Source organism: Puntigrus tetrazona, chromosome 14 (genome assembly GCF_018831695.1).
Source record: "Puntigrus tetrazona isolate hp1 chromosome 14, ASM1883169v1, whole genome shotgun sequence".
Classification (NCBI taxonomy): Eukaryota; Metazoa; Chordata; class Actinopteri; order Cypriniformes; family Cyprinidae; genus Puntigrus; species Puntigrus tetrazona.
Window position 1 is genome coordinate 4443499 of NC_056712.1, and position 25014 is coordinate 4468512.

Here is a 25014-nt window from a genome sequence, read left to right on the forward strand (position 1 = left end):
GAATCTACAGCGAAGCTTCCCTTCGCGCACGTTTCTACGATATCCGCCGGCTTGTGCGACGCGTGGCGCTTATCGATGAGACACGCAACAGCCTGTACCAGTACTTCCTGTCCTACCTGCAGTCCATCCTCTTGTTTGAAAGGGAGCAAGTAGCACCACCCGCTAAACTAGCTCCCGAAGATCTCGACACGTTCAGGCTGCTCGCCTACGCCACTTACAGCATTGAGCGCGGCGACCTGGAACTAGCTGCTAAGTTTGTCAACCAGCTTCGGGGCGAGTCACAGCGTGTGGCGCAGGACTGGCTTAAGGAAGCCCGACTCACCTTAGAAACAAAGCAGGTGATTAGCCTGCTATCGGGCGTATGCTAATGCCGCAGCAGGGTTGGGCACCACACAGGCCCCTTAGCCGCCCACTCTGTCGATATTATGTAAATTACGAGGAGTGTTACTTGCCCGCTATTAAAGGAACCTTCTGCTCCTCTGTTTAATTTATAAATAGGTTGTGTGCTAGCCAAAAAATTTTTCTTATCTGCCCAAAGCACTTTTGCAGGAAGTCTTTGCCCTTAAAACAATTGTGGCCTACCATCCAGACCAATCGGTAGTCGATAAGCTGGAAACACTCTGCAGTGGCACTCCTCAGTGTATATGGCGCACATCTCACTGGTTAGGATTTAATGTGCATTTAGCAGGTTAAAAGGCCTTGTGATCGGCAGTGTGATGCTGAACCTGTTCACTGTTTCAGAATTCACATGTAATGCTTCAGTTATATTTACTGGTTGTTTTATTAACCCAAACTGTTGAGAATAATCAGTCCTCTGATTCAGTATTGAGATCAATAAATCATGGTTGTTGACAATAATGGCATTTTCGATTATTTGCTTGTCTGCATTGTTGTAACCAAGGTCAAGAGATGGTTAAGTAGTGGTTAACTGAAAACAATAAAATTTGGTCCCAGTTTATATTGTTTTCCTGATAATGTGTGTGTGTGTATATACACAGTAACTAGAGGTGTACATAGTATGTGACCACAGTGGTAAGTACACATTGGTACATTGTATCTACCGCTTAAATATTCCTGTAACTACACACATGTAGCAGCCCTCAGAATGGTTTGTGTAAGTCACGAATTACACTTAATAATGTAACACGAATTACAGAAATACATTTTGTAACAACAGTATGCATAAGAGTAATTGTAATAGTTTGATCCAGGGTTGGAGATGGGTAGGACATGTAAAGTGGGAAGGGTTGGATCTGGTGTTGGTGGAGTTGGTACATGTTAACTACTTAGGAACCGTCCACTTTAAATATAAAGTGTAACATTCTGGACAACAACCGCTTTATATGTAAAGTCTAACTTACTGAGTAATTACATGGTAAATCCATAGGAAATGTCTACTTAATAAACCATTTCTATGGATTTACCATGTATAAAACTTGTATAAAACAAAAGTGCTGTTGGTCCTGTTACACATTTGTACTTTTTAGTTTAGAAGTCCAACGTGAAACCACTCTTATTCCATTAGATGACTTTGCTATCCTAGTCACCCCAAATCAAAATCAAATCAACAGAAAAGCATTGCATTAATACATGTTTATTCCTTTGGCTCACTCTTCCTTTGCAAACTGCTCCAGGTCTCTCATATTTGAAGGGCACCATTTTAAGATCTCTCCACAGGTGTTCAATGGGATTTAGATCTGGAATCATTGCTGACCACTTCAAAACTCTCCAGGGCTTTGTTGCCATCCATTTCTGGGTGCTTTTTGAAGTATGTTTGGGGTCATTGTCCTGTTGGAAGACCCAAGATCTCGGACGCAAACCCAGCTTTCTGACACTGGGCCCTACGCTTGCGACCCAAAGTTCTTTGGTAATCCTCAGATTTCATGATGCCTTGCACACCCAGAGGCAGCAAAACAACCCCAAAACATCTTTGAATGATGTGCTTTACCAAAAGCTCTATCTTGGTCTCATTTGTCCACAAGACGTTTTCCCAGAAGGATTTTGGCGTATTCAAGTACATTTTGGCAAACTGTAGTCATGCTTTTTATGTCTCCGTGTCAACAGTGGGGTCCTCCTGCCGCTTTCATTTCATTTAAATGTCGATGTACAGTTCGCACTGACACTGATGCACCCTTAGCCTGCAGGACAACTTGAGTTTCTTTGGAACTTGTTTGAGGCTGCTTACTTTCCTCTGTGCACCCTTTCATCAACTTTTCTCTTCCATGCACGCCCAGGGAGATTAGTTACAGTGCCATGGATTGCAAACTTCTTGATAATGTTGCACACTGTGAAAATCTAGATCTGTGGAGATGGACTTTTGAAATTGAGATTGATGATATTTTTCCACAATTTTGGTTCTCAAGTCCTCTTGCTGTTGTCCATGCACACCTGTTAGTGTGGCACACACAGACACACAATGCAAAGACTTTAAATTGCCCACACCTGTTACTTGCCACAGGTGAGTTTAAAGGAGCATTACATGATAGAAACAATCTTATTTATCCACAATTTTGAAAAGGTGCCAATAATTTTGTCTAGCCCATTTTTGAAGTTAGCTTTTTCCCTCCCTTTCTTTGTTTTGTTCTAATACGCACACAAAACATGTGTTAATGCAATACCTTTCTGTGAGGAAAAAAAATCAATTTTGGCCATGGCTGTATTTAAAGGCTATGCATATTTGTATATTGCCAATATTTTAATTGAAGATTGTGATAGATTAAGGAATATATGAATGGTAATTATTTCACTTAAACTACACTTTTAATGAAACCGAAAATGTCATAAAGGCGCAATGAATTCATAAAGAATTCATCATCAAGACAGAACTGCTTGTGGTTCCATCAAACCCACCATTTAGTTGGGCACATCACACTCCTTCAAAAACAGCTCAAAACCTTGGAGTTATTTTTGTATTTCATTAAGCTAACTCAAACACTTGCCTAACTATGACCTTTAAAAAAAAACGTTATCAGCATGCCACTTTTTTATTGCTAATAGGTAGTCAGAACAGAACGGACATAATTGGGTTTTATTGAGGACACAATGTGCAATAATAGTTTAAAAAGACAAGTTGCTAATCTTAATACAGTCTTGTGTTTTTGCAATAAATACTGAACAAGTATTACGCTAAACCATCAGGCCCAGGATATTTACCTCTTTTCAAATGTTATTAAATCAAAACATTTTATTAGATGATTGCTGCTTACAGCTCTATTCTTTAAAAGTTAAACAATAGCTGTATGAGAATTCTGTAGACATCGGCAGAAATGGTGAAACCATCCTCAAGAACCAGTCCAGAATCCATGAAGAAATTTGAATGAACATTTTGTTCTTAAAGTACTTTCCATCTGAATGAAGATTGAAATCTGCGCATTTGACAAGCATGTTTAAGTACTCATTTATTCGTGACACTGAAAATGAACACGCTGATATTTAGCTGCTATGATCCATCCACGCTGCAGGACATCTCTCAGCCAGAGATTTAATCGCTGCTATAGGTCTGAATCTCCAAATCAGACAAAGTGTTTCTGAAAGATAAAAAAAAAAAGACCACAGAGGACCAGATTAGAATTCGATTCTTTAATTAATTCAACTGAAAAGGCAACATTTACCTCTGCTGGTCTGTGAGCTCAAACTCCTGCTGGACCCTCTGGATGAGTTTTGGGGTCTCGGGCAAACAGAAGCCAGCTGAGATCTGCACCAGCTCCACCGCCTGATTCACTTCACCACCGCCCTCCTTTATACTCGTCAAGAACTTGTTTAACAGCTCGTCACTGAGAGAACAACACATTAGTGGGAATATTCAGGCTATTAAGCATGAAATATAACAATTATTTAAATTAGCTTCTTTGGTACCAAAAAAAGTGAAACTAAAATTGCTTATTTTTGATCGTACCTTGGCACTCTTTTGTGCGTTTTGAAAAGTTTCAGCGTTTCCCTGAATAAAGAGAGGAGAACTGTTGTTTTTTTGTGCTTTAACTCAATTTGACCTGGGTCACATTACAGAAGTGCATTAAATGATGATACCAGGCGTCCTGTCTCCTATTAGCTGCTAGTAGAACTGAGATGAGGTCACTTAGAGAACTGGCTGTCCAGCTCAGCGAAGCATTGTCCAAGTCACTTTGGTACATTTTCTTGATGTCCAGTGCACACTCAGCAAACAATTCCTGCACCTGTCCAGAGAGAGAGAAAAAAAAAAAAGTCCATAGAATATTGGGGGGAAAAAAAATACAGGATTATCAAGAACTTCAAGGAAAGTATAATGGAGGTTGTCTCGTCCCAACATGTAACAAGTGTAAAAAATCAAACAACAAAAACAACAATCAAGGTGGTGTGAGAGCATCTGCAATGGCCTGGTGTAAAGAAGCCACTTCTCCAAGAAAAACATTTAAGAAGATCTGGAAGATCAATTGTTTGGAGAAGAAAGGTGAAAGATAGCCCCGTGAGTCCTGTGCTGAGCCAACACTAAAGCATCCTGAAACTATCCATGTGTGGGGTTGCTTTTCAGTAGAACCTATGGTCAGCCCTCAAAAGGCAAGCGGACGAAAGCAGAAGACCACAAACCGATCAACTCAGAGAACTAACAAGAAAAAACGGATGGCCATCAGTCAGGATTTGGCCGTGAAGCTATATATCCAGCGTGCCCCCCCAAATTAACCAAAAAGTCTTAATTGTTTTAATCCAATGATGAGGCATAGAATTAAACAGAAAATGAAATCACAAAACTTGAGTATTAACCAATTAGATGTGTATTAGGTAATACCTCCTGACTGTGCTTCTCTCTTGCCATTAGTCTCAGCAACTCTTCCAGATTCTGCCTGATGGCTTGCCCCAGCTGTTTGATATCTGTGGAAAAGTTATTGAATTGATAGTACCTTAAGTCAATCATCTGAATGCAATTCCAGAATAAAACAATAGTACTAAATCCAGTACTAGGAAAAGTAACAAATAACCTCTATAAACATCAGACACTTAAAACACACATGTTCTTGCATATATAGTTTACAGGTGCCCTACACGGACAAACTGTATTTTCTATCCCTTAACCCTACACGAAACCCTGTCCCCACGCAAAACATTTTCTTCATAAAAAAGCCATCTGGTTTATGAGTTCAATCAATCACCTTTCCATATTTGTGGGATGAGGTCTAATCTGTTGTCGGTATCAAGCGCCTGGAGCAGATCTCTCATGATGTTAGAACTGGGGTAGTACACCTGTGAACCAGACCACATCCAGCCACATCAATGCACCTCACCATTCTGTGTGTGTCCGCATACATATGATCATGTTTCGCTTACCGAAGGAACAAGATCTCTGTACCACTTCAGAATCACGTCAACGTTCTCCATCATACAGAGCAGACTTAAGAACCGTGTACTGAAACACAAACAGAAGCAACCCGATATTTAAGAGATCAGCTAATTATTTTTGCTGTAGTATTAGTTGCAGCAGTCGTGTGGTTAGTGTCTCATTGGGTGAAGGGTCGATGGGAGCAGTCCTTAAATAACAGTGAAGATCTTGTCATTTTTGCTGGATTATACTTACTAGTAAATGCTCTGATGGAGATCATTTCCCAGAAGTCTCCAGTTCTCTCCAACGCCCATCAGCTCATGAACCTTGTACGCCTGCTCAACGTCCTTAGTTTCCATACACTGCACATACAAATGCCAACAAGGTTACATTTCATTTACCATGAAGCGGTGTTGTTCATGCATCAAAGTACGCGTTTAAATCCACTTACGACTTTCATAGCGGTAATGAAGAACTGTGCTGGAAAACAAAAGAAATGCAGATGTGATTCAACTGTGTAGATATTTTAATCTGTAGGAGCTTTTACAAAAAGGCATCAATACATGTGTCCTGTCCCAGTACCCACAGTTGCGATCTTGGCCCCTTGAGAGCGTACGAAAGCAACAGGAAGTAAGTACACAACCGTCTCAGGTCTAAAATACACCAAATCTCAATTTTGTACCAAATCCACACTAAACTGGTCAACTTTTTTTTTTCTTCTTCTCTGAAGCACAGCAAACCCCATCATTCATTATTTTCAGGAACTCCTATATACACAAATACGCAAGCAGAGTGAGAACGGCAGATAACACAAGTGAGGGTACCAGGTACAAAGATAAGCCAAGTGAATTAAAACTGTTCACCATCATCAGGGTCCTGTGGAGTGAAGCTCTTCCCTGACACTGCATTCATCACTTTCTGTAAAACGTCCATCTGGCCCTGAATTAGGGTACCTGCATGATGGGAAGCGCATGATCATCTGATTAAGAATTGAGAAAATTGCCATTTTAATATAAAAAGAAAGAGCTCTTTATGACCTGGTTTATAAAATATGGAGAGCAAGTGATTGTACGTGGCCAGACTGGGTTCTGCAATCAAAGAAAAAGAGTTGATTATACACCAAAACAGGCATTAAATATCATAAACCAATTATTTCCCGTAAAAGCAAGAATCGCGCAACAGACCGATGGAGAGAGCCTTCATTTCACTGATCACAGGAAAGGCCTGAGATTTCCCCAGATTGCCGCAGCGTCTCAAAGCCTTCAGGACAGCGTTCAGTGTGAAGAGGTTGGGCTTGACCTTCTGCTCCGCCATCTGATTCAAAAGATCCTACAAAACACACGCATACTGAGGCAGAAAGCACTTCATAGCAGCTTCACAACAAAACCTCAATCACATACCACTATCAACTCCCATTTTTCGTTGTATCTCTCTTTTACTTCCGGGGCGGCTGCGATCAGGGCATTGAATATGTGCACATCGGCTGAAGAAAACAAAACGAAGCGTCTCAGCTTGGCAAACGCTCATTTAGAAAATGTTGAAGTGTTTCAAGGGTCTAATAAACCGACAGACTCACCTCTCAGTCGGTTGTTGAGCAGGTCGGTGTAGGTGCTGAACGCTTTAGAATAAGCGCCGTACTGTGAAAAGAAACACGCGTGCAGTCACACTTCTGTCATCAAACCAGAAATGAAACGTCTAAGAAGTTCCCGCATAAATTACCTTCACCATGCCTCGTATCAGAGCGCTGTATGAATGCGTGTTTGGCTCTGACAGCAGTGCAAAGATCCTCTCTGCATTATTATTCTCTCTAAGGGGGAGAGACAACCTCTCATGATGACAGTGTACTAGCCTGCATACAAACGGTTTTCACATTCTTACATTCTGCAAGCACTCACTTCCAGGAGGCCTTCAGTAAATCATTAGCTCTGGGGCCTCTTCCGTGTCTAGTCTTCGGGACACTCTTGACGTCCTCCTGAGGTTTTTCCCATGGGTCAGGAGTGTTGTTAAATGGAGAAAAAAAGGATAAAGAAATATCAACATAACACGATCTCTGATGACTTATTGAGTATTACAAAATGACAACTTTAAGCAGTATTACTGGTTCAATATCCACATTTTGGATATATAAACTCTGACATGTGCAAGCAAAGTTGTGCCACCAAAGCAACAGAACATCTTGAATATTGTTTTATGATGCGTACCATCTGCTCATTCTTCTGTTCTGGAACGTTCTCCTGTGGGGGAGCATTATCTCCATAGAAACAAATTAGATCTAACAACTGATTGGTCACGTCCAATGACACCGATGTACCTGCGAAAATACAGCGATCAGTCATTCAGTTACACACAACGAACATCCGCCATAATATTACACGCAATGTTTCGCCTTGCTCCTTCGCACCGGCCTGCAGAAGTTGGTCATTTACAGATCCACGGCAGCTTTGACTTTTCTCATCTGAATTCTCTCGATGAGAGCAGCTTCAGACAACCCTTCTATCTGAGCCTCTAGAGTTTCCGGCATCAGACACTTCCAACAGAAATAAGTATTTCACATTCGTTAGCACATCCCCTCACAGGCAAATCGCACGACGACGCGCAAATACCGCATACTCACAGGAATATGAGGCTGTGCGTTGTCTTTCTGGAAGTACTTCGGTATGTATTGATAAAATATTTGGCAGCATTTCTGCCTGACTCCTGGGACAAGGAAAATAACTTCTGCGTGGGAGAAAACACAGTTTGTGTTGGAGGTTTTCATGTTATGTGCAGAGAATAGGTGGGAAGGGACTTTTAGCTCATAAAGTTTATCTGGCTTGACAAAAGGTGTCCTGGTTACCATGGTAACCGGAGCCTGAGGTCATTCACAGATATACTGGCGCCCAGTAGGGATCTGTAATTGTTACTTAATCTAATGAAAAATTGTGTCTGTCTGATTGGTTCAAATGCTACATCTAACAACTAACAGTCTGAACTGAAAACCAGAAATGATTTGATGAAAAACTTACAAACTCTAATGCTGTTTTTGGAGCGAGATATGAATCATCTTGAAATCTGTAATCTGAGGCTGTAGGATCCTAGAACAAACACATACACAGTAACTACGCTTACATGATATTTGATAAACCAAAGCATTTTAACATGGCTGTTACGGTTGTCTGATGAACATACCCTTTTCACAGTGGGCGCCAATGCCTGTAAGACAGCCTCTTTACTCCTGATGACAGTAAAAATTGATGTTAATAACTATTAAAAATATAAGAAATTATATTACTATTATTATACCATTACACACCATATTTTCTTCTTTGGAATGACTATTTCTTCTGAAAAAAAGAAAGAAAGAAGAAGTTAAGGGTCTATTTCTAATTAGAAAACATCTTAATTTGCGAAAGCATACAATAAGTCCTATTAAAAATGCATAATTGTCACACCTTGTGGAGAAACGGCAGGTTGTTGATCTGCAGCCGAATTCAGAGCAAAACTCCTGTAATCAAAGCACATTATAAGCGTTTCTGTGCCACTGATAAAGCTTGAACTGACATATACAGCCCCTTCAAATGACCTAGAGACAACCAGTCGTCTCTTTAAAAACATAAAGCGTTCCAGAAAATGGTGTATGGTAAAACGGGACAAGTCTGTCCCTATGTATTTATCTTACCTATTAGGCCATGACTTCTGCAGATGAATGCGCAATATGCTGCTGCTCTTACACACATGATGCTTGAGAGCTCGCGAACAGGAGGACGCCATGACACCACAGTGCGTGACGTCATTCACCGGCGCTCTGAGAGGAGCTGCAGTGTCAGACCTGCACGTTTAGACCAGCACTTCCAGACCTATCGTGTTTTTAGACAGTGCCACCTGCTGTTTGGACGACCGTTTGTTTTGTACGTAATAATTTTTTGCATTATAAAACAAAACAAACAAACAAAAAACGTTAAAGTAAAAATGTTAAAAAAAAAAATATATATATATATATAATAATATATAATTCAATTATTATTTGTAACATATTTTAGTACTATGTCGGTCTACTGTACGTATAAGTGTATTAACTACTATTATTTCTTACTAACATTGCTACTACATTTACTATTAGTAGTAGTAGTATGTGTAAGAAAAATATTATTGTACATTCTAGTGCTACCACAGACAACAGTGACATTCTGTAATAATTAGAATATAATAATATTTATAAAATAACAATTACAAATAAGATCGTTGGAATAAAATGTGGCCTTGAGTTTATTTTCATAAAAACATCAAGTAATCTGCACAGAATTGACAGTATGAGCTCCGTTGGGTTGTCTAAATAATTTGCGTGTGACTTGTGTTTTTTTCACAAGATGGATATTACAATTCAAAAAGGGGGGTCTCTGCCAGAACTAATAAAGTGCACCAAATGTTAGATCCAAAGTTTTCCATGAAAAAATAGAGATACTCCCGCAGGGGGCGATTGGCGGCTCAGAACGCAGAAAAGTCCGCGGCTCCACCACAGTCAGCTGTGATTAGTCCATTTTATGGAGCGCTGAGAAAGGTCACACGTATCATGTGACCAAAACAGTGCCTAATACTTTTTTATTGTCTGGACTCTGGACAATAATTTATCTGTAGTTAAAAACGCAAGAATTTCAATATCTAATTGAAAGTTAAAATACAAAATAGATTTTTAAAAATAATAACATCATTTAATCTTTTTTAAATTTACTTAGATTTCCTTTTTGCAGTTCATTTTCTGGGGTCGGGATATACCATTTAAAAACGCAAAATAATATATTCTTTATACGACTCCGCAGAATTAGATAATTCCGCAGAAGGGTATTATACTACTTTATAATTATTCTATAATATTATTTTTATAATGCCATTGTCTCTACTTCTCTCGCTTTTGATCATATTCCAGTAAATACACCCGTGCGTGTTATTTGGTTTCGTCCGATCTCTCGGTACACGTTCCCACGTGTTACAGCTCCACATGACGCACATGGGGAACACAGAGAGTTTTCTTTTCTAATTTATGCATTTATTATTAGGAAAATGCTGTTTTCAAAAGAAACGCCATGGAGGCGATTAGAAGGAATAGTGTTTGGCTTGTTCTCCGCCGATGAAATAAGGTAATAATACAACTGCACAACACATAAGTTACCCAGCACAGCTAAAGAACTAGCCGGAGCTCAGTTACGTATTGCTACAAACATCCATGGCTAATTCTTAATAAAAGCGTACAGTTATTTTGACAAGCTGAACTTATGCTGTAGTTGTCACAGTGTTTGCCATAACATGTCTGTTTTAAATATTCCTTTACGTTTGACTGACACGCAAGCATTAATCCATATATATGGACCTTCTGACAACTTCCACGTGTTTTCTGTGTCACAGGAAGCTGAGTGTGAAAACTATCACTAATTCCCAGCTGTTGGATAATGTGGGCAATGCCGCTCCAAACGGGCTGTATGACCTGGCGCTGGGTCCAGCTGATAACAAGGAGATCTGCTCCACCTGTATGCAGGACTACACCAGCTGTCCTGGCCACTTTGGTCACATAGATCTGCCCCTTCCTGCCTACAACCCAATGTTTTTTGATGTAAGTGTCATTGTGCCGTTGCATGTTCTCCTTTGCAGGTTTCATGCGGTTTGTTTATGTGGGGCTAAAGTCTGTCATTCGGTTTTCTTTTGTTTTGGTACCTAATACACTCACACACACACACACACTCCTCAGTGGTGATATCTGATACAATTTGTCTGGAGTGACATGTAGACATTGATCAAACCGAGACAGACTAAATCTGTATCTGAATGATTTAGGGTTAGGGTTAGAAATGTAAACTGATATTTGCCACTGACACGGTACAGCAAAAAAAGAAATTGTATGTCCATATTTTGTGTAACCCTTACCATCATTGTCTTTACAGAAATTATATCTGCTCATGCGAGGTTCATGCCTTGCATGCCATACGAATGAAGTGTCCGAGATCGGCTGTTCATTTACTGCTGGGCCAGCTGAAGCTCCTTGATGTGGGTGCCATGAAGGAGGTGTATGAGCTTGAGAGCGTTCTCAATCAGGTCAGAAAATACTGAAGCTTGTCAATGAGTTCAGAGCACGTTATCTTGTGGAGAGTAGCGCTTCTATATTGCGGTTTTGTCATCTTCTGTAAGTTGGTGGAGGGCAATGCTCAGCTGTCTGGAATAGAAATCCAAGAAGCTATGAATGAGTTTATTACACCCATCCTAAAAGCCAATGAAGACAAGCAGCACACTTCTCCTGTGAGTCTGAAACTCTTCCATCTCTGTGTTTTTTCTTTTATTTAAATCATATTAAATTCTTCTGTGCACTTTGTAGTTGCATTTTAGTAATTCGCTTTGATTTCAGATCAAACATATCTGTGAGAAAAAGTCCAGTCTCATTAACAATTTCTGGAGAGTACACATGAGACCAAAGAAGTGTCCAAATTGCAGGTGAGCTCAACTTGTTCTAATAGTTGTAGTCTAACAGTAATAGTTAAGTGGCTCATGCATATGTTCTGCAATGAGAATGTGTGTGTGTGTGTGTGTGTGTGTGTGTGTGTGTGTGTGTGTGTGTTTCAGAGCTGGTAGAATGACTGTGCGCAGGGAACACAACAGCAAACTCATTGTCATACAAGGATTATTCAAAGCAAGCACAGAAAAGGATGGTAAGTTTGCATTTCATACTTGTGCACTGTTTTTGTAATCAGCTGCAAAAACATCAGGTATGGAATTTGAAAACTGTGTGGGGAAAAAAACAGAAATATAAAATCCAAAATTGAAGAATCCAAGCAAAGTGTTTGATGTGACTGAATGAAATCTCTTAGCACTTCACTTCTTATGAACTTCACTAAATGAATAAGCGCATCACTCAAAGAAGCAATATATAACAGGAGAGCAGGATCATTTAAATAAGACCGTACAGGTTATGAAGTGTTTTAAGTTTCTCTCATAACTTAAGTGCATGTGATGTGATAAACTGAAAGTAACGTAAAATAATTTTATATTGTTTAATTAATTGACTTGAATGGAATGATAAAACGATTCCATAAATTATTGCATCAGTAAATTTACAGCAGAGAAATAAATAGCAAAAATAAACAGCAATATTTAAAAAATGTCTTGAATAATTATTTAAAATGTATCTCTGGTATTTGTGTTTGCCTTCAGATGATTCTCTGATTACCAAACGTGGATTCTTGACTCCAAGTTTGGCACGAGAACATGTCATCAACCTCTGGGAGAAGGAAGGTAGGAAAGGTTAAGCTTAGTGAAAATTTTCTTTCTAGGTTTCATAATGCAAAAAAGTTTTTTTTAATGTATTGTTTTGATTTCCAAGGTTTCTTCCTGAAGCATCTGTTTTCAGGATTTGACATGAATAATTCAGAGAAAGGCTTCAGTCCTGAAGTTTTCTTTTTGGAGTTGCTTGTGGTTCCTCCATGCAGGTAAGTTCATCACTGTATGAGCAACGTCCTGCAGGCAACAACCTGTTAGACGCCACTGAGATGATGCACTTTATGATTTGTGTTTGTGTGGTGTTTTTAAAGGTACAGGCCTATTAATCGTTTGGGAGACCAGATGTTCACCAACGGACAGACCGTGAACCTGCAGGCCGTGTTAAAGGATAACTTCATGATTCAGAAACTACTCGCACTCATCGCTGCTGAGAAAACCAACAGCGTTGAAGACACACAGACAGAGGTGGTGCAGGTGGGACGAATGTAGAAGTAATTCAAATGTAAACAGAAAAAGGGGAAACAAAAGGATTGTGAATTTAGCCCGCACTGAAGTAGGGGCTAGATAATTTGGGTTTGTAGAGGTTTGTGTAAAATTTTAAGAATTGTTTGTAAACAAATTAGAAATGCATGTTATGAAGACTGTGAACTATATAATACTCAATGGTGGATTTATACACTGTTAAACAGTTTTTCACCATTTTCATGATCAGGATTTATTGGGCGGGTCTTAATTTAGAGCTTAATTTAAACCTATAAAATGATCAGAATTTTGAAGAAGTTCATTGTTGACTTTTAAATTATTATAAATTATTTTCAGTCATTTGAGGAAGTATTGTGTTGATGTGTTGATGTCATTGTTCAGTTGTCCAAATATTTGCACCCTCTTTTATAAGAAGTGCCGTGTGTATTCATTATCTGTCACTTCTTCAGCCCAGTGAATCCGCAGATATTGGTCAGATAGATCAGACCTTCTTATCGGACATCCAAGGAGTGAATCTAACAGACAAGCTCTATAACATGTGGATCCACCTGCAGAGTCACGTCAACATTGTGTTTGACAGCGAAATGGACAAACTGAGTACTGAGAAGTTCCCAGGAGTCCGTCAGGTCAGTGTGTGACGGATCTCAAGACCAGAACCTATCATGCACTAAAAAAGCTGGGAAATAATGTTTTGCGGTGGTTGTCTCTTTGTTTCTCAGCTCTTGGAGAAGAAAGATGGCTTGTTCAGGAAGCATATGATGGGAAAGCGTGTGGATTATGCTGCGCGCTCTGTCATTTGTCCTGATATGTACATCGGAACCAATGAAATTGGAATACCAATGGTAAGTCATTGGATTTTTCCTTTAAATAGTGTTTTTGTGTGGTATGTGAGGATAATGGATGTTATCGGGGTTTTTCCATTACTTTGCTTTTTAAACAACTATTTGTCAAGTAAAGAAATACATAGATGTGTCATTCACCATCTAATTCATACTAATGTCCAGGAGCTGTAGCAGCTGTCTCTGTTCTTGCTTTGATATGGAAAGGGAGCGAGTTCAGAGTCATACAAGAGACATGAAAATGCCATTCATTTGCAGTGAAATATCCAGTTCAGCAGCCATTGTACAAAATATTTAAAAGCAAGTTTTTCGATATGGTTCCTCTAGGTCTTTGCTACCAAGTTAACGTACCCACAGCCAGTGACACCCTGGAACGTGAAGGAACTCAGGCAGGCGGTGCTGAATGGACCCAGTGTCCACCCTGGAGCCTCCATGGTCATTAATGAAGATGGGTCCCGGACCATCCTGAGCAGCAGCAACCTGACCCAGAGAGAAGCCGTGGCCAAACAGCTGCTGACGCCCAGCACCGCCAGCACAGGATACCCATGAAGATTGTGAGTCATCAAAGACTCATTGCTTTTTGGATTAATTTTGTATCTGATGCATGAGTCATACTGTAAAATAGTTGCTAAAAGCTCTCTGTGAAACATGGCCATATTAGATGTATGCATCAGTGTTTGTGACATTCAATCAAAATTCAGTTAGAACAAAAAGACCCTACTAATACAATTTAAACACAGTTTAAAAAATTAAAACAACAATTAAGTTGCATAGCCAACGTATTGCACACTCCTAATTGCTTCACGTTCTTCTGTTAATACACTGTGAAAATATAAATATAGTAGTTAATATAGTTTTAAATGAAGCTTCCTGCCTGTGCAAAGTCAACATTGTTTTTTTTTTATTATTATTTGTGTATCCAGTGCTTAGACATCTGATTCTCTCTTGCAGGTCAATCGCCACATCAAGAATGGGGATGTGCTGCTATTAAACCGTCAGCCCACTCTCCACAGACCATCGATTCAGGCCCACTGTGCTCGCATTCTGCCTGGAGAGAAAGTGCTCCGATTACATTATGCCAACTGTAAGGCCTACAACGCTGACTTTGATGGTGACGAGATGAACGCTCACTTCCCTCAGAGTGAGCTAGGCAGGGCTGAGGCCTACACACTAGTGAGCACAGACCAGCAGTACTTGGTGCCTAAAGTGAGTCTTTGTCTAGAAGATTAAAATGGTTTCAAACATGAATTGTTGGAAAATATTTTACTGGTCTCTGCACCTTTTGTAGGATGGGAAGCCATTGGCCGGCCTGATTCAGGACCACATGGTATCTGGCACCAGCATGACTCTCCGTGGCTGTTTTTTTACACGGGATCAGTACACTGCACTAGTCTACAGAGGCCTAACAGACAAGATCGGCAGAGTGAAGCTCTTGCCTCCTGCGCTCTTTAAACCTGTGCCTCTCTGGACAGGAAAGCAGGTAATCTTCATGCACGTGCAGTTTCTATTGTTTAGAAATATTATGCGTCAGAGATACTTTAAACTGCAATGTATCCCAATCGCATTCTTACAGACACTTTCCAAAAACAATTCAAAAGCTGATATTTGGACTTGCATAAATACCAAGTTCTTGCTGTCTTTCAAGGTGGTGTCGACCCTTTTGCTGAATGTAATTCCAGAAAATAGCATCCCTTTAAATTTGATGGGCAAAGCAAAGATTCCAGGTAAAGCCTGGGTGAAAGAACCTCCCAGAGTTGTTCCAGGATACAGGCCGAAACTATGTGTGAATCTCAGGTAATGTTCTTTAGAACAGTGCTGATGCACAATACTTTTTTTTTTAATAAACTATGATGAAAAGTGCATGTAACTTTGGCGTAGCCAAAAACATTCAGTATCTCTAATGAAAAAGAGGAGAGTAGTTTATAAAATACAAATAAAAAGGGAGAGAAATGAGAAACCTCCATGAGTTTTCATAACTGGGGTTTTCAGATGTCAAATCCCTCTCTCAGAGTCCTCCCAAGTCTTAATTGACTAAATCTGGACTACAGTTCCCAGACTTTTAGGCCTGGTTTCACAGACAGGGCTTAGACAAAGCCAAGATTAGCCATAGTTCAATCGGGACATTTAAGTCATTTTATTAAGACATTACAAACATGTCAGGTGTGCGCCTTAAAAACAAAACAAAGGCACTAACATGTTTTAAGATCAGCTTCTCAGTGATCTATGACTCTGTGTATTAACCCCACTCCATTTGAATACAAGTGATGGAGATGTACCGCTAATCAAAGAACTGGCTTTGCTGACAAGTTGCTGATGAATATATTGCGCGATTATGTGTCAGTGTCAAGTGTTTTAAAGCCTAGAGAGAATTGTCCTTTTCTTTTAAATCTATGGTTGGATACTGTGGAAACTTGATGAGCAATTTCTTGACTTGTTACTGTATGATATGACAATTCCAGCAAAGATGAACAGATGAGGAATAATTATCCCAGTTTACAGCAGAGCTTGGTAGAATATTTTTTAAAAGGTGTAGTAATGCGATGCACTGTGTTGGTCAGGTGGTCATTCGTCAGGGAGAGCTCTTGATGGGGGTTCTGGATAAAGCTCACTACGGCAGCTCAGCGTACGGTTTGGTCCACTGCTGCTACGAGCTGTACGGAGGAGAGACCAGCGGCAAACTGCTCAGCTGTCTGGCACGACTCTTCACTGCCTACCTGCAGCTTTACCGTGGTTTCACCTTGCAAGATCACGTGTCAATACCAGCTCATCTTGTTGAACAGAGAAGGTAGAATGGTATTTTCTATTGAACTTTTTTTTTCTGACAGGTGTGGAAGACATTCTAGTAAAAAATGGGGCCAACAAACAGAGGAGGAAAATTATCCAAACGTCAGTCACGTGTGGCTCCAAGGTAAATCAGAGATTGATCAGCTCATTCCTGTTACATACGACAATTTTAACTATTTAGGTTCCTTGTTTTACTGAAAGTAAGATTACAAAATTTTGTTGCCCTACAAAGTTACAGAGAAAATTAGTTCATTTTTGACCAGGAACAGTAAAAGTGCATTTGAAAATAAATTGATTAAAAATGTAATGTAATAATACAATAAAATGATTCACTTCCTTTGCAATGTACGTTCTTTAGGCTTACTTGCGTCAATTTCTCTTTTGCTTATCAAGTATGCTAATCTTAGAAACTTTATTACAGTAAAAATGTACTTTGAGTAAATACTCTTTGAGTTGAAACATGAACTAAAGTGACCTGTGCATCCTGCAGTGCAACAATTCTAGATGTAATTTGCTCAAAAATGTATCAATTTGAGTTTTGTCAGAGTTTGATAATAGACTTTTTACGCATATTATTTGCTGTAGTCTTACAGTCCGACTCTCCCTATCTGTTAAAGGAGTGTGTGGGTGGCTATGGATCTTTTGGCCTCTGGATGTTTTTTTTGCCTCACCCTTCATTTTCTTTTGTGTTTGTTGTGTATGTTTTTGTTTTGTATTTAATAATGTGCTTGTCCTATCTTCAAACGGAGGTCATGTTCTTTTAATTTCTTGCTTGACAACAGGCACTCCGAGCTGCGTTTAACCTCCCTGCAGCTGTGGGAGACACTGAAGCCAGAGAACGCTGGCAAGATGCTCATCTGAACACAGACCAGAGAGATTTCAACGTGGTGGACCTGAAGTTTAAAGAGGAGGTCAATCAAGTGAACAACAACATCAACAAGGTGCACGTCTTAACAGGACATCTCGAAAATGCAGAGCTTGTGTCTTCATGTCTTTGTTTGAAGTCACTCTTTGTCTCAGTGGTTTTCATCATATATGATCTGTTGTTATCAGGTGTGCATGCCGCTAGGTCTCCACCGTTCCTTCCCAGAAAACAACCTACAGCTGATGGTGCAGTCAGGAGCCAAGGGTTCAACTGTCAATACTATGCAGGTAATGCTTCCTCCATTATCTGTATTCAGCAACTGAACATAGCAGCTTTTTTATTACTATTAATTTTACAGGGTTCCTCCGTGCCTTTAAAATAGCTCAAATTTGAAAAGTTTAAAGTCTAATTTTAAGTGATCTTATATTTGGGTAAAGAAAATCAGGATTGTGCTAATGTCAAACAATTTGACCAGCAGCCGTAACTATTGTGTTCTTCCATCACCACTGCACATTTAAGCAAGGTTTGAGCATGGCATGTTATTCAGCTAATACCAAGTTCCTGTTTATGTGCAGATCTCCTGTTTATTGGGTCAGATTGAGCTGGAGGGCCGCCGACCGCCTCTGATGCCTTCTGGGAAGTCCCTTCCCTGCTTTCAGCCCTATGAACCTCAGCCACGATCCGAGGATTTCAGAATCGGCAGATTCTTGACGGGAATCAAGCCTCCTGTATGTTCAGAGCTAGTCTTAATTTTTTTTTGTTCCCAGAAAGTCTCCTCTTATTTTTAGAATTAGTATTCAGTTAATATTGAAACTTGAATTCTATTTAACTGGAGGCTTTCTTCATATTTCAGGAGTTCTTTTTTCATTGTATGGCTGGTCGCGAAGGTCTTGTGGACACTGCTGTCAAAACCAGTCGATCTGGTTATTTGCAGAGGTAGATCTGGTTCTAACTAAAAACAGCATTCACTAAAATCTCTGTGAAACTGTTGTATTGTAGTTTGTTGTATTGTGACGCATACTGCATTGGGTGATTCAGGTGTGTGATCAAGCATCTAGAAGGTCTGGTGGTCCAGTATGATTTGACTGTCCGAGACAGTGATGGAAGTGTGGTCCAATTTCTTTATGGAGAGGATGGGCTAGACATCCCCAAGACCCAGTTCCTGCAGCCGCAGCAGTTCCCCTTCATCAAAGACAACTACGAGGTAACCATGCCTTAGGGCTGTGATGTGACACTCTGTCTCTTGCTCGCTCAGATGCACACGCACAGGATGCAAAACTCACACATTTGAACAGTCAATAGCAAATATTTAATAACAACACATATTTACAGTCGCTGATTCAGAAGCACTAGATTGTCAGAGCCAAATCGAATTGACCAGCCTTTTTTAGACATAGCCTTTGCACACAACCCTTTTGTACTCTCCTAAGTTAAAAAAATTGTCGTCAATAAAATGGTGTTGCACAAATGAAAACATCTGGGATGTGCTGTTCTGTACAGTCCCAATGATTCCTATCTGCATTTTTGGAAAACCATTGAAAGTGATTTTTGCTTTCTCACATAGCGTCTCCCAACATGGCTGCTGTGTTACTGTAACCATGCCTTCCTTCTCTTTACGTGACCATTTGGGCTGCATTATGCAAACATGACATTGTAAACATGTGGGGTGAGGTGTTTTAGCCCGGTCTGGTTCATACTTCTCTTTTTGTGGGAGAATTTGAGCTTTGTAACTTATACATGCACAAACATCTACATACCACACTAAAGAAAAGAAAAATAGAAGTCGCATAATAAGTACTTTAAGAGAATGTCAGCTATGCACAGGGTTTATTATGAATTGATTTTTCTGAATGCAAGATAATGGAAATCTGAAACAGACTAATATTGCCATTATTAATGATATTGTAATAAGACTAAATAGACATGTCTGTTTACCATTGCATTGATGCATGCTAATATCTGCACCTTTAACATTTTATACAATGTTTTGTAGGTTATCAGAAAGTCAAAGTGTCTGGATGAAGTTCTGGCTAAAATGGATGCAGGGGCAGCACTTAGTCACTTTAAGGCTCTCAAGAAATGGAAAGCCAAACATGAGCATGTTTCACTCAGGATGGTGCCTTCCTGCTCTACTCACAGAAGAAACAGAGCAAGCTGAAGTCTCAAGTAGAAAACAAGACACTGGCCAATGGGAGAGATCCCTCTTCTCTACAGGTACTGAGGCATTTGTTGATGGGTTTTAGCCTACAAATGTCTGACAAGAGCAACCTGTGAAGTACTTGTTTAGAAAGATGTTTCAATTCCCCAAATCTTGTCACTTTAGCACTTACTGTCATTACTTTAATCAGACACTGGTCTTGAATATTTCATAATTGTAATTAATCTATATATCTATATAGATTATAAATATATAATAAAGCATGCAGTGCTTTTACATTTTCAAAAAGACAGAATGTTTGGCATCTAAATGTTTGATATTGGTTTTTTTAATATTATTGGAATTTAAACTAGGAATCAAAATCAATAAGTGGAATTGAAATCTTTGGAATTCAAGCTATACCAAACCCTAGTTAGCCTGCCTTGCACTTGTGCCTACGTTACCTACATGATGGTGAGTTTTTATGTGTTTAGCTTTTGGAGAACTGGAGAGCTCTGGACGCCTCTGGCCGAAAGAAGTATTTAAAGAAGACGTCTCATTGTCCAGACCCGTGTCTGGTTTCTTTACCGCCAGACATCTGCTTCGGTTCAGTGTCTGAGACGCTTGAATCCATTGTTGAGTCCTACCTGGATCAGATGTGCGCCAAGCAGGAATTTCCGATCTCCTCTGAAATCATTGACACAGATAGGTAAGACCTCACGTTAACTATTCAGCGTCAAACATTAGTATATCTTAATTAAATAGCTATTTGTAAAATAGTTTTCCATTTGTTCACCATAGTATTTAATGAAGACATCATGGCATGTATGTTTAAAAATATTTTTTCCATTGCAGACACTGAGAGCGTTTTAAGTAACCAAAATGATTTAAAATGGGTTTCAGAATTCCAGAAATTGTATGAGCTGAAAGTTCTTTGAACAAATTAGTTGACATGATTTTTCAGCTATTCGTGATTTACTGAATCATAATTCACATCAAAGGAGGTGTTTTTAATCTTTGTAATCGGTTTTGTGTCCCTCTTGCATTGCTGGTTGAGGAGCACTACAGTAAACAAGTGTTTTCCCTCTCACAGATTGAGGCATCTCCTACTGCTGAAGTGGCAGCGCTCTCTGTGTGACCCCGGGAGGCCGTGGGTCTCCTAGCAGCTCAGAGCATTGGCAGAACCATCCACACAAATGACCTCAACACCTTCCACTTTGCTGGCAGAGGAGAGATGAACGTTACCCTGCATATACAAGGTCAGATTTAATAGTTATGCATATGCATACCAGATCAAGAACTGTCTTTTCCTATGAAAAGGTTAAATGTTGGTGTAAACTAATTGCATGCAGACTTGAAGTATTACTGTTTTGTGTTACTGTGATTCACCTATTAAAAACCCAAACCATTTCAATGTGAAATCATTCTCTGTAGATTAAGAGAAATACTCATGATTGCAAGCTCTAACATCAAAACCCTATGATGAGCATTCCTGTTCTGATGACCAAGAAAGCCTTGAAACGTGTTAAGACTTTGAGGAAGAAGATAACACGTGTGTGTTTGTCAGAGGTGAGCACAACTTGATCCAGCGTTTAATTATTTTATTGTTTTGCTTCAGTGTTTACTTGTCAGTATGCTGTGATTCAGTAAAAGATTTTTCATGCATTGTTTTGCCATTATTTACTCAAATTCAAAAGTTTTTTTTCCAAACACAAATCAGAACAATATTTAACCTGTGAGATTTTTTGGTCTCTATTCCAAGTCCATGCAACCAAAACTTGAAAACTTGTCTTTATGGAACTTTTTACATCCTTTGAAGGTTTGGTATAGTTTCAGTGGAGGACAGAAATCTCATTTTTAAATATTTCCCATTCACTCCTGTAAAAGTGCATATATTCCAAAACATCTTTTAGTTTTAAAGTAAAAGGGACATCATACAGGTTCTGAAAAGGAATGAAGAAGGTCAGTCAGGTCAACTACTGTTAAATGTTTAAATTTCCATGTGCTCTTGATCTTTCTGAGCACAGGTGCTTCACAAAGTGGATGTGATAGAAACTTTTCGCATGCCAGAGAAAAGGATCCAGAAGTCACGAGTTTTCAATATCACATTCCACTTCCTGCCCCCAGAGCGATACCAGCAAGACAAGCTACTCACCCCTGATGAGATTCTTCATTTCATGGAGCAGAGGTACGCTTAAAAGCATTTAGGCAGCTATTTAACTGCAAAGGATTTCAATATCATCTCATAGACTTGTTACATTACAGATTCTTCCGCTTGCTGCCGGAGGCCATTAAGAAGCTGAATGCTAAAATGGCTGCAGCCAATGTGGTGGACACGTGCAAAGTCACAGCAAATAACAGTAGTCAAGATGGCGATGACATTGCAGACAAAGAGGTAGATAGTCGCAACAAGCCACAAGTGTGCTATAGACATGCCATAAACATCTTACGACCTCAATATGCTGACTCCTCCACAGGATGATGGCGATGAAGGTACAGAAAACCACAGGATTGTGGATGATGAGGCGAATGAAGGGGATGCTGATGCCTCCGATTCCAAGAGAAAAGAAAAACAAGAAGAGGAGGTATCAAAATTCACCGTATCTCTAAATATAATCATGGTCTTGCAGTGCAGAATTCTTCTGAGTGGACAGTGTATGAAAAAATGAAATAAACTTCATTTTAGGGTCAAAATTTTAAACGGGTGAAAACATTTGTTGTAGTCCTAAATGAAGTTTTAATATTAATAGTAATACATTTGTCATAATTTCAAGTGGGTTTTTTTGGTATGTTGAAGTTAAGACATTGGAGTTTTTTGTGTTTATATATGAGAATGTTTTTTATTGTCTGGTCAGTGCTTTGATACAATCTGTTTTGCTGCAAGCACTTCATAAATAATGATTGATTGATTAAAATGTGAAGTTAATGTTTATGTCCTCATATAGTGAGAAAATAGTCAAAACTACAACTGCTCATTTACACAAAAACATTCACAACATGATGATTTGACATGATCTGATCTTTCAGGTAGACTATGAGAGCGAGAGAGGAGAGGCGGCCATTGATGATGAGGTGGAGGATGTGGCTGAGAAAGAGGATGAGGAAGATACTCAGGAAAATACAGAGGAAAATTCTGGTGAAAGTCAATTAGCAGACGAAGCACAGAGTCTTAACAAATCTGTACAGATAAAGGGAGCTTCACTGGACTCCAATAGGATCAGCGCCAGGCTTCAATTGAGCCCCACCTTTGAGGACTACAAATATGACACCAAACATGGGCTGTGGTGTGAGGTGTGTACAAATCAGGGGCCTGTTCCATAAAACAAGTTTACCAAATAAGCCAGGTTTATTTCAGTTAGTCTGACTTATTTTGAACAAAATCAACTGATAATAAGTCAGACTAATTGAGATCCTTGCCGCTGTCGCCTCTGTCTTGCTTTGTTGGGGACACTTAACTTCTAGCGATTATCGTTGAATCGATTACAGAGACCGCTCTCTGCGCTATTAATAACAAATTGTTCAATCTTCGTCATTATACATCGCTGTCATTGTACTCTTCAGCTTTATACTGTTTAGTGCTTTGATGCAACCTGTGTTGTTAAAAGCGCTATATAAATAAAAATGATTGATTGATTGATTGATTGATTGAAATAAGCCTGGCTTATTTGGTAAACTTGTTTTATGGAACAGGCCCCAGTCGATCTTAAGTTGTACATATGGAACCAAAGCGTTTAGAGCAAATGAGTGTTTTCATATTCATAATGCGTTGCTGCTTTTGTTTGACAGCTAACCATGGTCCTACCCCTCACTAAAGTGCACTTTGACCTCACATCGGTGGTGGTGAAGCAGGCTCAGAATGCTGTCATCATGGAGACCAAGGGCATCACACGCTGCTTGTTAAATGAAGTCACCACAAAGGAGGGCAAAAAGAGATGGTGCTCAACACGGAGGGCATCAACATTCATGAGATGTTCAAACATGCTGATGTGAGTCCAATACAGTCCAACATTTCTCCAGGAATATGTGGTACTTGTATTAGAACTAGCATGTGATACAATCTGCTTTGTTGTAATAGATCCTGGAGTTGAACCGGTTATACTCCAATGAGGTTCACGCTTATGGCCAACACATACGGTATTGAGGTGGCCATCAGAGTCATTGAGAAGGAGATTAAAGATGTGTTTGCTGTCTATGGTAATGAAGCAAAACAGGATTGTTTGGCACATCTAGCTCTCTTGTGTTTTATTGGAGATCTGACTGGTTCCTTTGTTCACAGGTATTGAGGTGGACCCACGCCATCTCTCTCTAGTGGCTGACTACATGTGTTTTGAGGGGGAGTTCAAGCCTCTCAACAGATTTGGCATTCAATCAAACAGTTCCCCGCTTCAACAGATGACCTTTGAGACCAGTTACAAGTTTTTAAAGCAAGCAACGATGCTAGGTACAATACATTAAATACTCTTACCCAGTTTGAATAATGCATATTGTTGATAATGATTAGCTAAGCCGTTGTCTAAATTCTTGCTTCTGTTTTTTTAGGTTCTTATGACAAACTCCGTTCGCCCTCGGCTTGCTTGGTTGTAGGAAAAGTTGTGAAAGGAGGAACTGGCCTCTTCGATCTAAAACAGCCGTTATAGTAATCGACTGGGATTAGAGAATTAGTTTACTCACTGCTATGGATGCCAGAATTACAAACCGCAATATTTCTTGTCTATAACATCAATAAATTTTTTCTTTTGACTTTTATGATTGTCATTATTGTTGTTGTTGTTTGTTTTTGTTATCATAATGCAAAATAAAAGGCCTTATTTAAGGATTGCAAGGATTCGTTTCCAAAAGCACAAAATTAAAATAACATTGAAAAGTTGTAATTACTGTATAGAGTACATTCACATTTAAAGAAAAATATATGATTAGAACGTTAAAATTGCTTGGTTTTATTCACATTCATTTTAAATCTAAATTTACCTGTAAACTGTAATTATTAGTTTAAGGAGCAAAAAAATAAAATAAAATATAATGAATAGATATAAAAAAGTGAGGTTTCAATGCCCCTGGTTTCTATTTCAGATCTGGGCGCAAGGTCTTATATACTGTGGCAGATTTAATAAGTAGTAATTTAGGAGTATGAGTAGTTAATAAGGAGTATCAACTGGATTTTGAAGTAGTTTTTAATTATTAAAATCATTTAGCAAAAAGACCTGAATCATTTCAATTAGCGATCCAGAGTGAATCATTAGGAGTCGAACAGTTGATTCACTCGAACTGATTCGTACGGGGCGGTGCACAGACAGCGCATGGGGGAAATGTTAACTTAAAATCAATTAAAACAAACCCTGCAAAATATTTAACCACTTTTAAACCTGTTGTAGACCCC

The 25014-nt window shown here is 39.3% G+C and overlaps 2 protein-coding genes and 1 pseudogene across 2 annotated transcripts; 2 read left to right on the top strand and 1 right to left on the bottom strand.

Annotated features, from left to right (window-relative positions):
- The window catches only part of LOC122358171, a 10846-nt pseudogene extending 10071 nt beyond the window's left edge, over positions 1-775 (top strand).
- A 2239-nt stretch (positions 776-3014) lies between these two features.
- On the bottom strand, positions 3015-9066 carry LOC122357857 (pentatricopeptide repeat domain-containing protein 3, mitochondrial-like). Its single transcript, XM_043257483.1, is given in 26 exon segments — positions 3015-3527; positions 3612-3773; positions 3896-3937; positions 4027-4172; positions 4763-4845; positions 5124-5214; positions 5299-5377; positions 5546-5652; positions 5742-5770; positions 6154-6243; positions 6328-6378; positions 6475-6619; positions 6691-6773; positions 6867-6927; positions 7010-7097; positions 7186-7262; positions 7492-7601; positions 7692-7713; positions 7716-7817; positions 7905-7948; positions 7951-8008; positions 8296-8364; positions 8459-8504; positions 8583-8613; positions 8722-8774; positions 8949-9066. Coding segments are annotated over 26 exon segments (2007 nt in total). The 5' UTR covers positions 9041-9066; the 3' UTR covers positions 3015-3481.
- A 1179-nt stretch (positions 9067-10245) lies between these two features.
- On the top strand, positions 10246-24383 carry polr1a (RNA polymerase I subunit A). Its single transcript, XM_043258026.1, is given in 42 exon segments — positions 10246-10404; positions 10670-10874; positions 11203-11247; positions 11249-11353; positions 11447-11554; positions 11661-11746; positions 11876-11961; positions 12464-12544; positions 12633-12738; positions 12841-13003; positions 13462-13638; positions 13732-13854; positions 14179-14377; positions 14380-14405; positions 14803-15057; positions 15140-15331; positions 15497-15617; positions 15620-15645; positions 16410-16591; positions 16675-16759; positions 17418-17576; positions 17689-17787; positions 18076-18228; positions 18354-18436; positions 18539-18704; positions 19494-19605; positions 19608-19714; positions 20132-20346; positions 20731-20780; positions 20783-20895; positions 21070-21109; positions 21112-21206; positions 21665-21825; positions 21903-22032; positions 22115-22222; positions 22665-22928; positions 23424-23559; positions 23562-23623; positions 23713-23754; positions 23756-23831; positions 23914-24078; positions 24177-24383. Coding segments are annotated over 42 exon segments (5082 nt in total). The 5' UTR covers positions 10246-10327; the 3' UTR covers positions 24275-24383.
- The last annotated feature ends 631 nt before the right edge of the window (positions 24384-25014 follow it).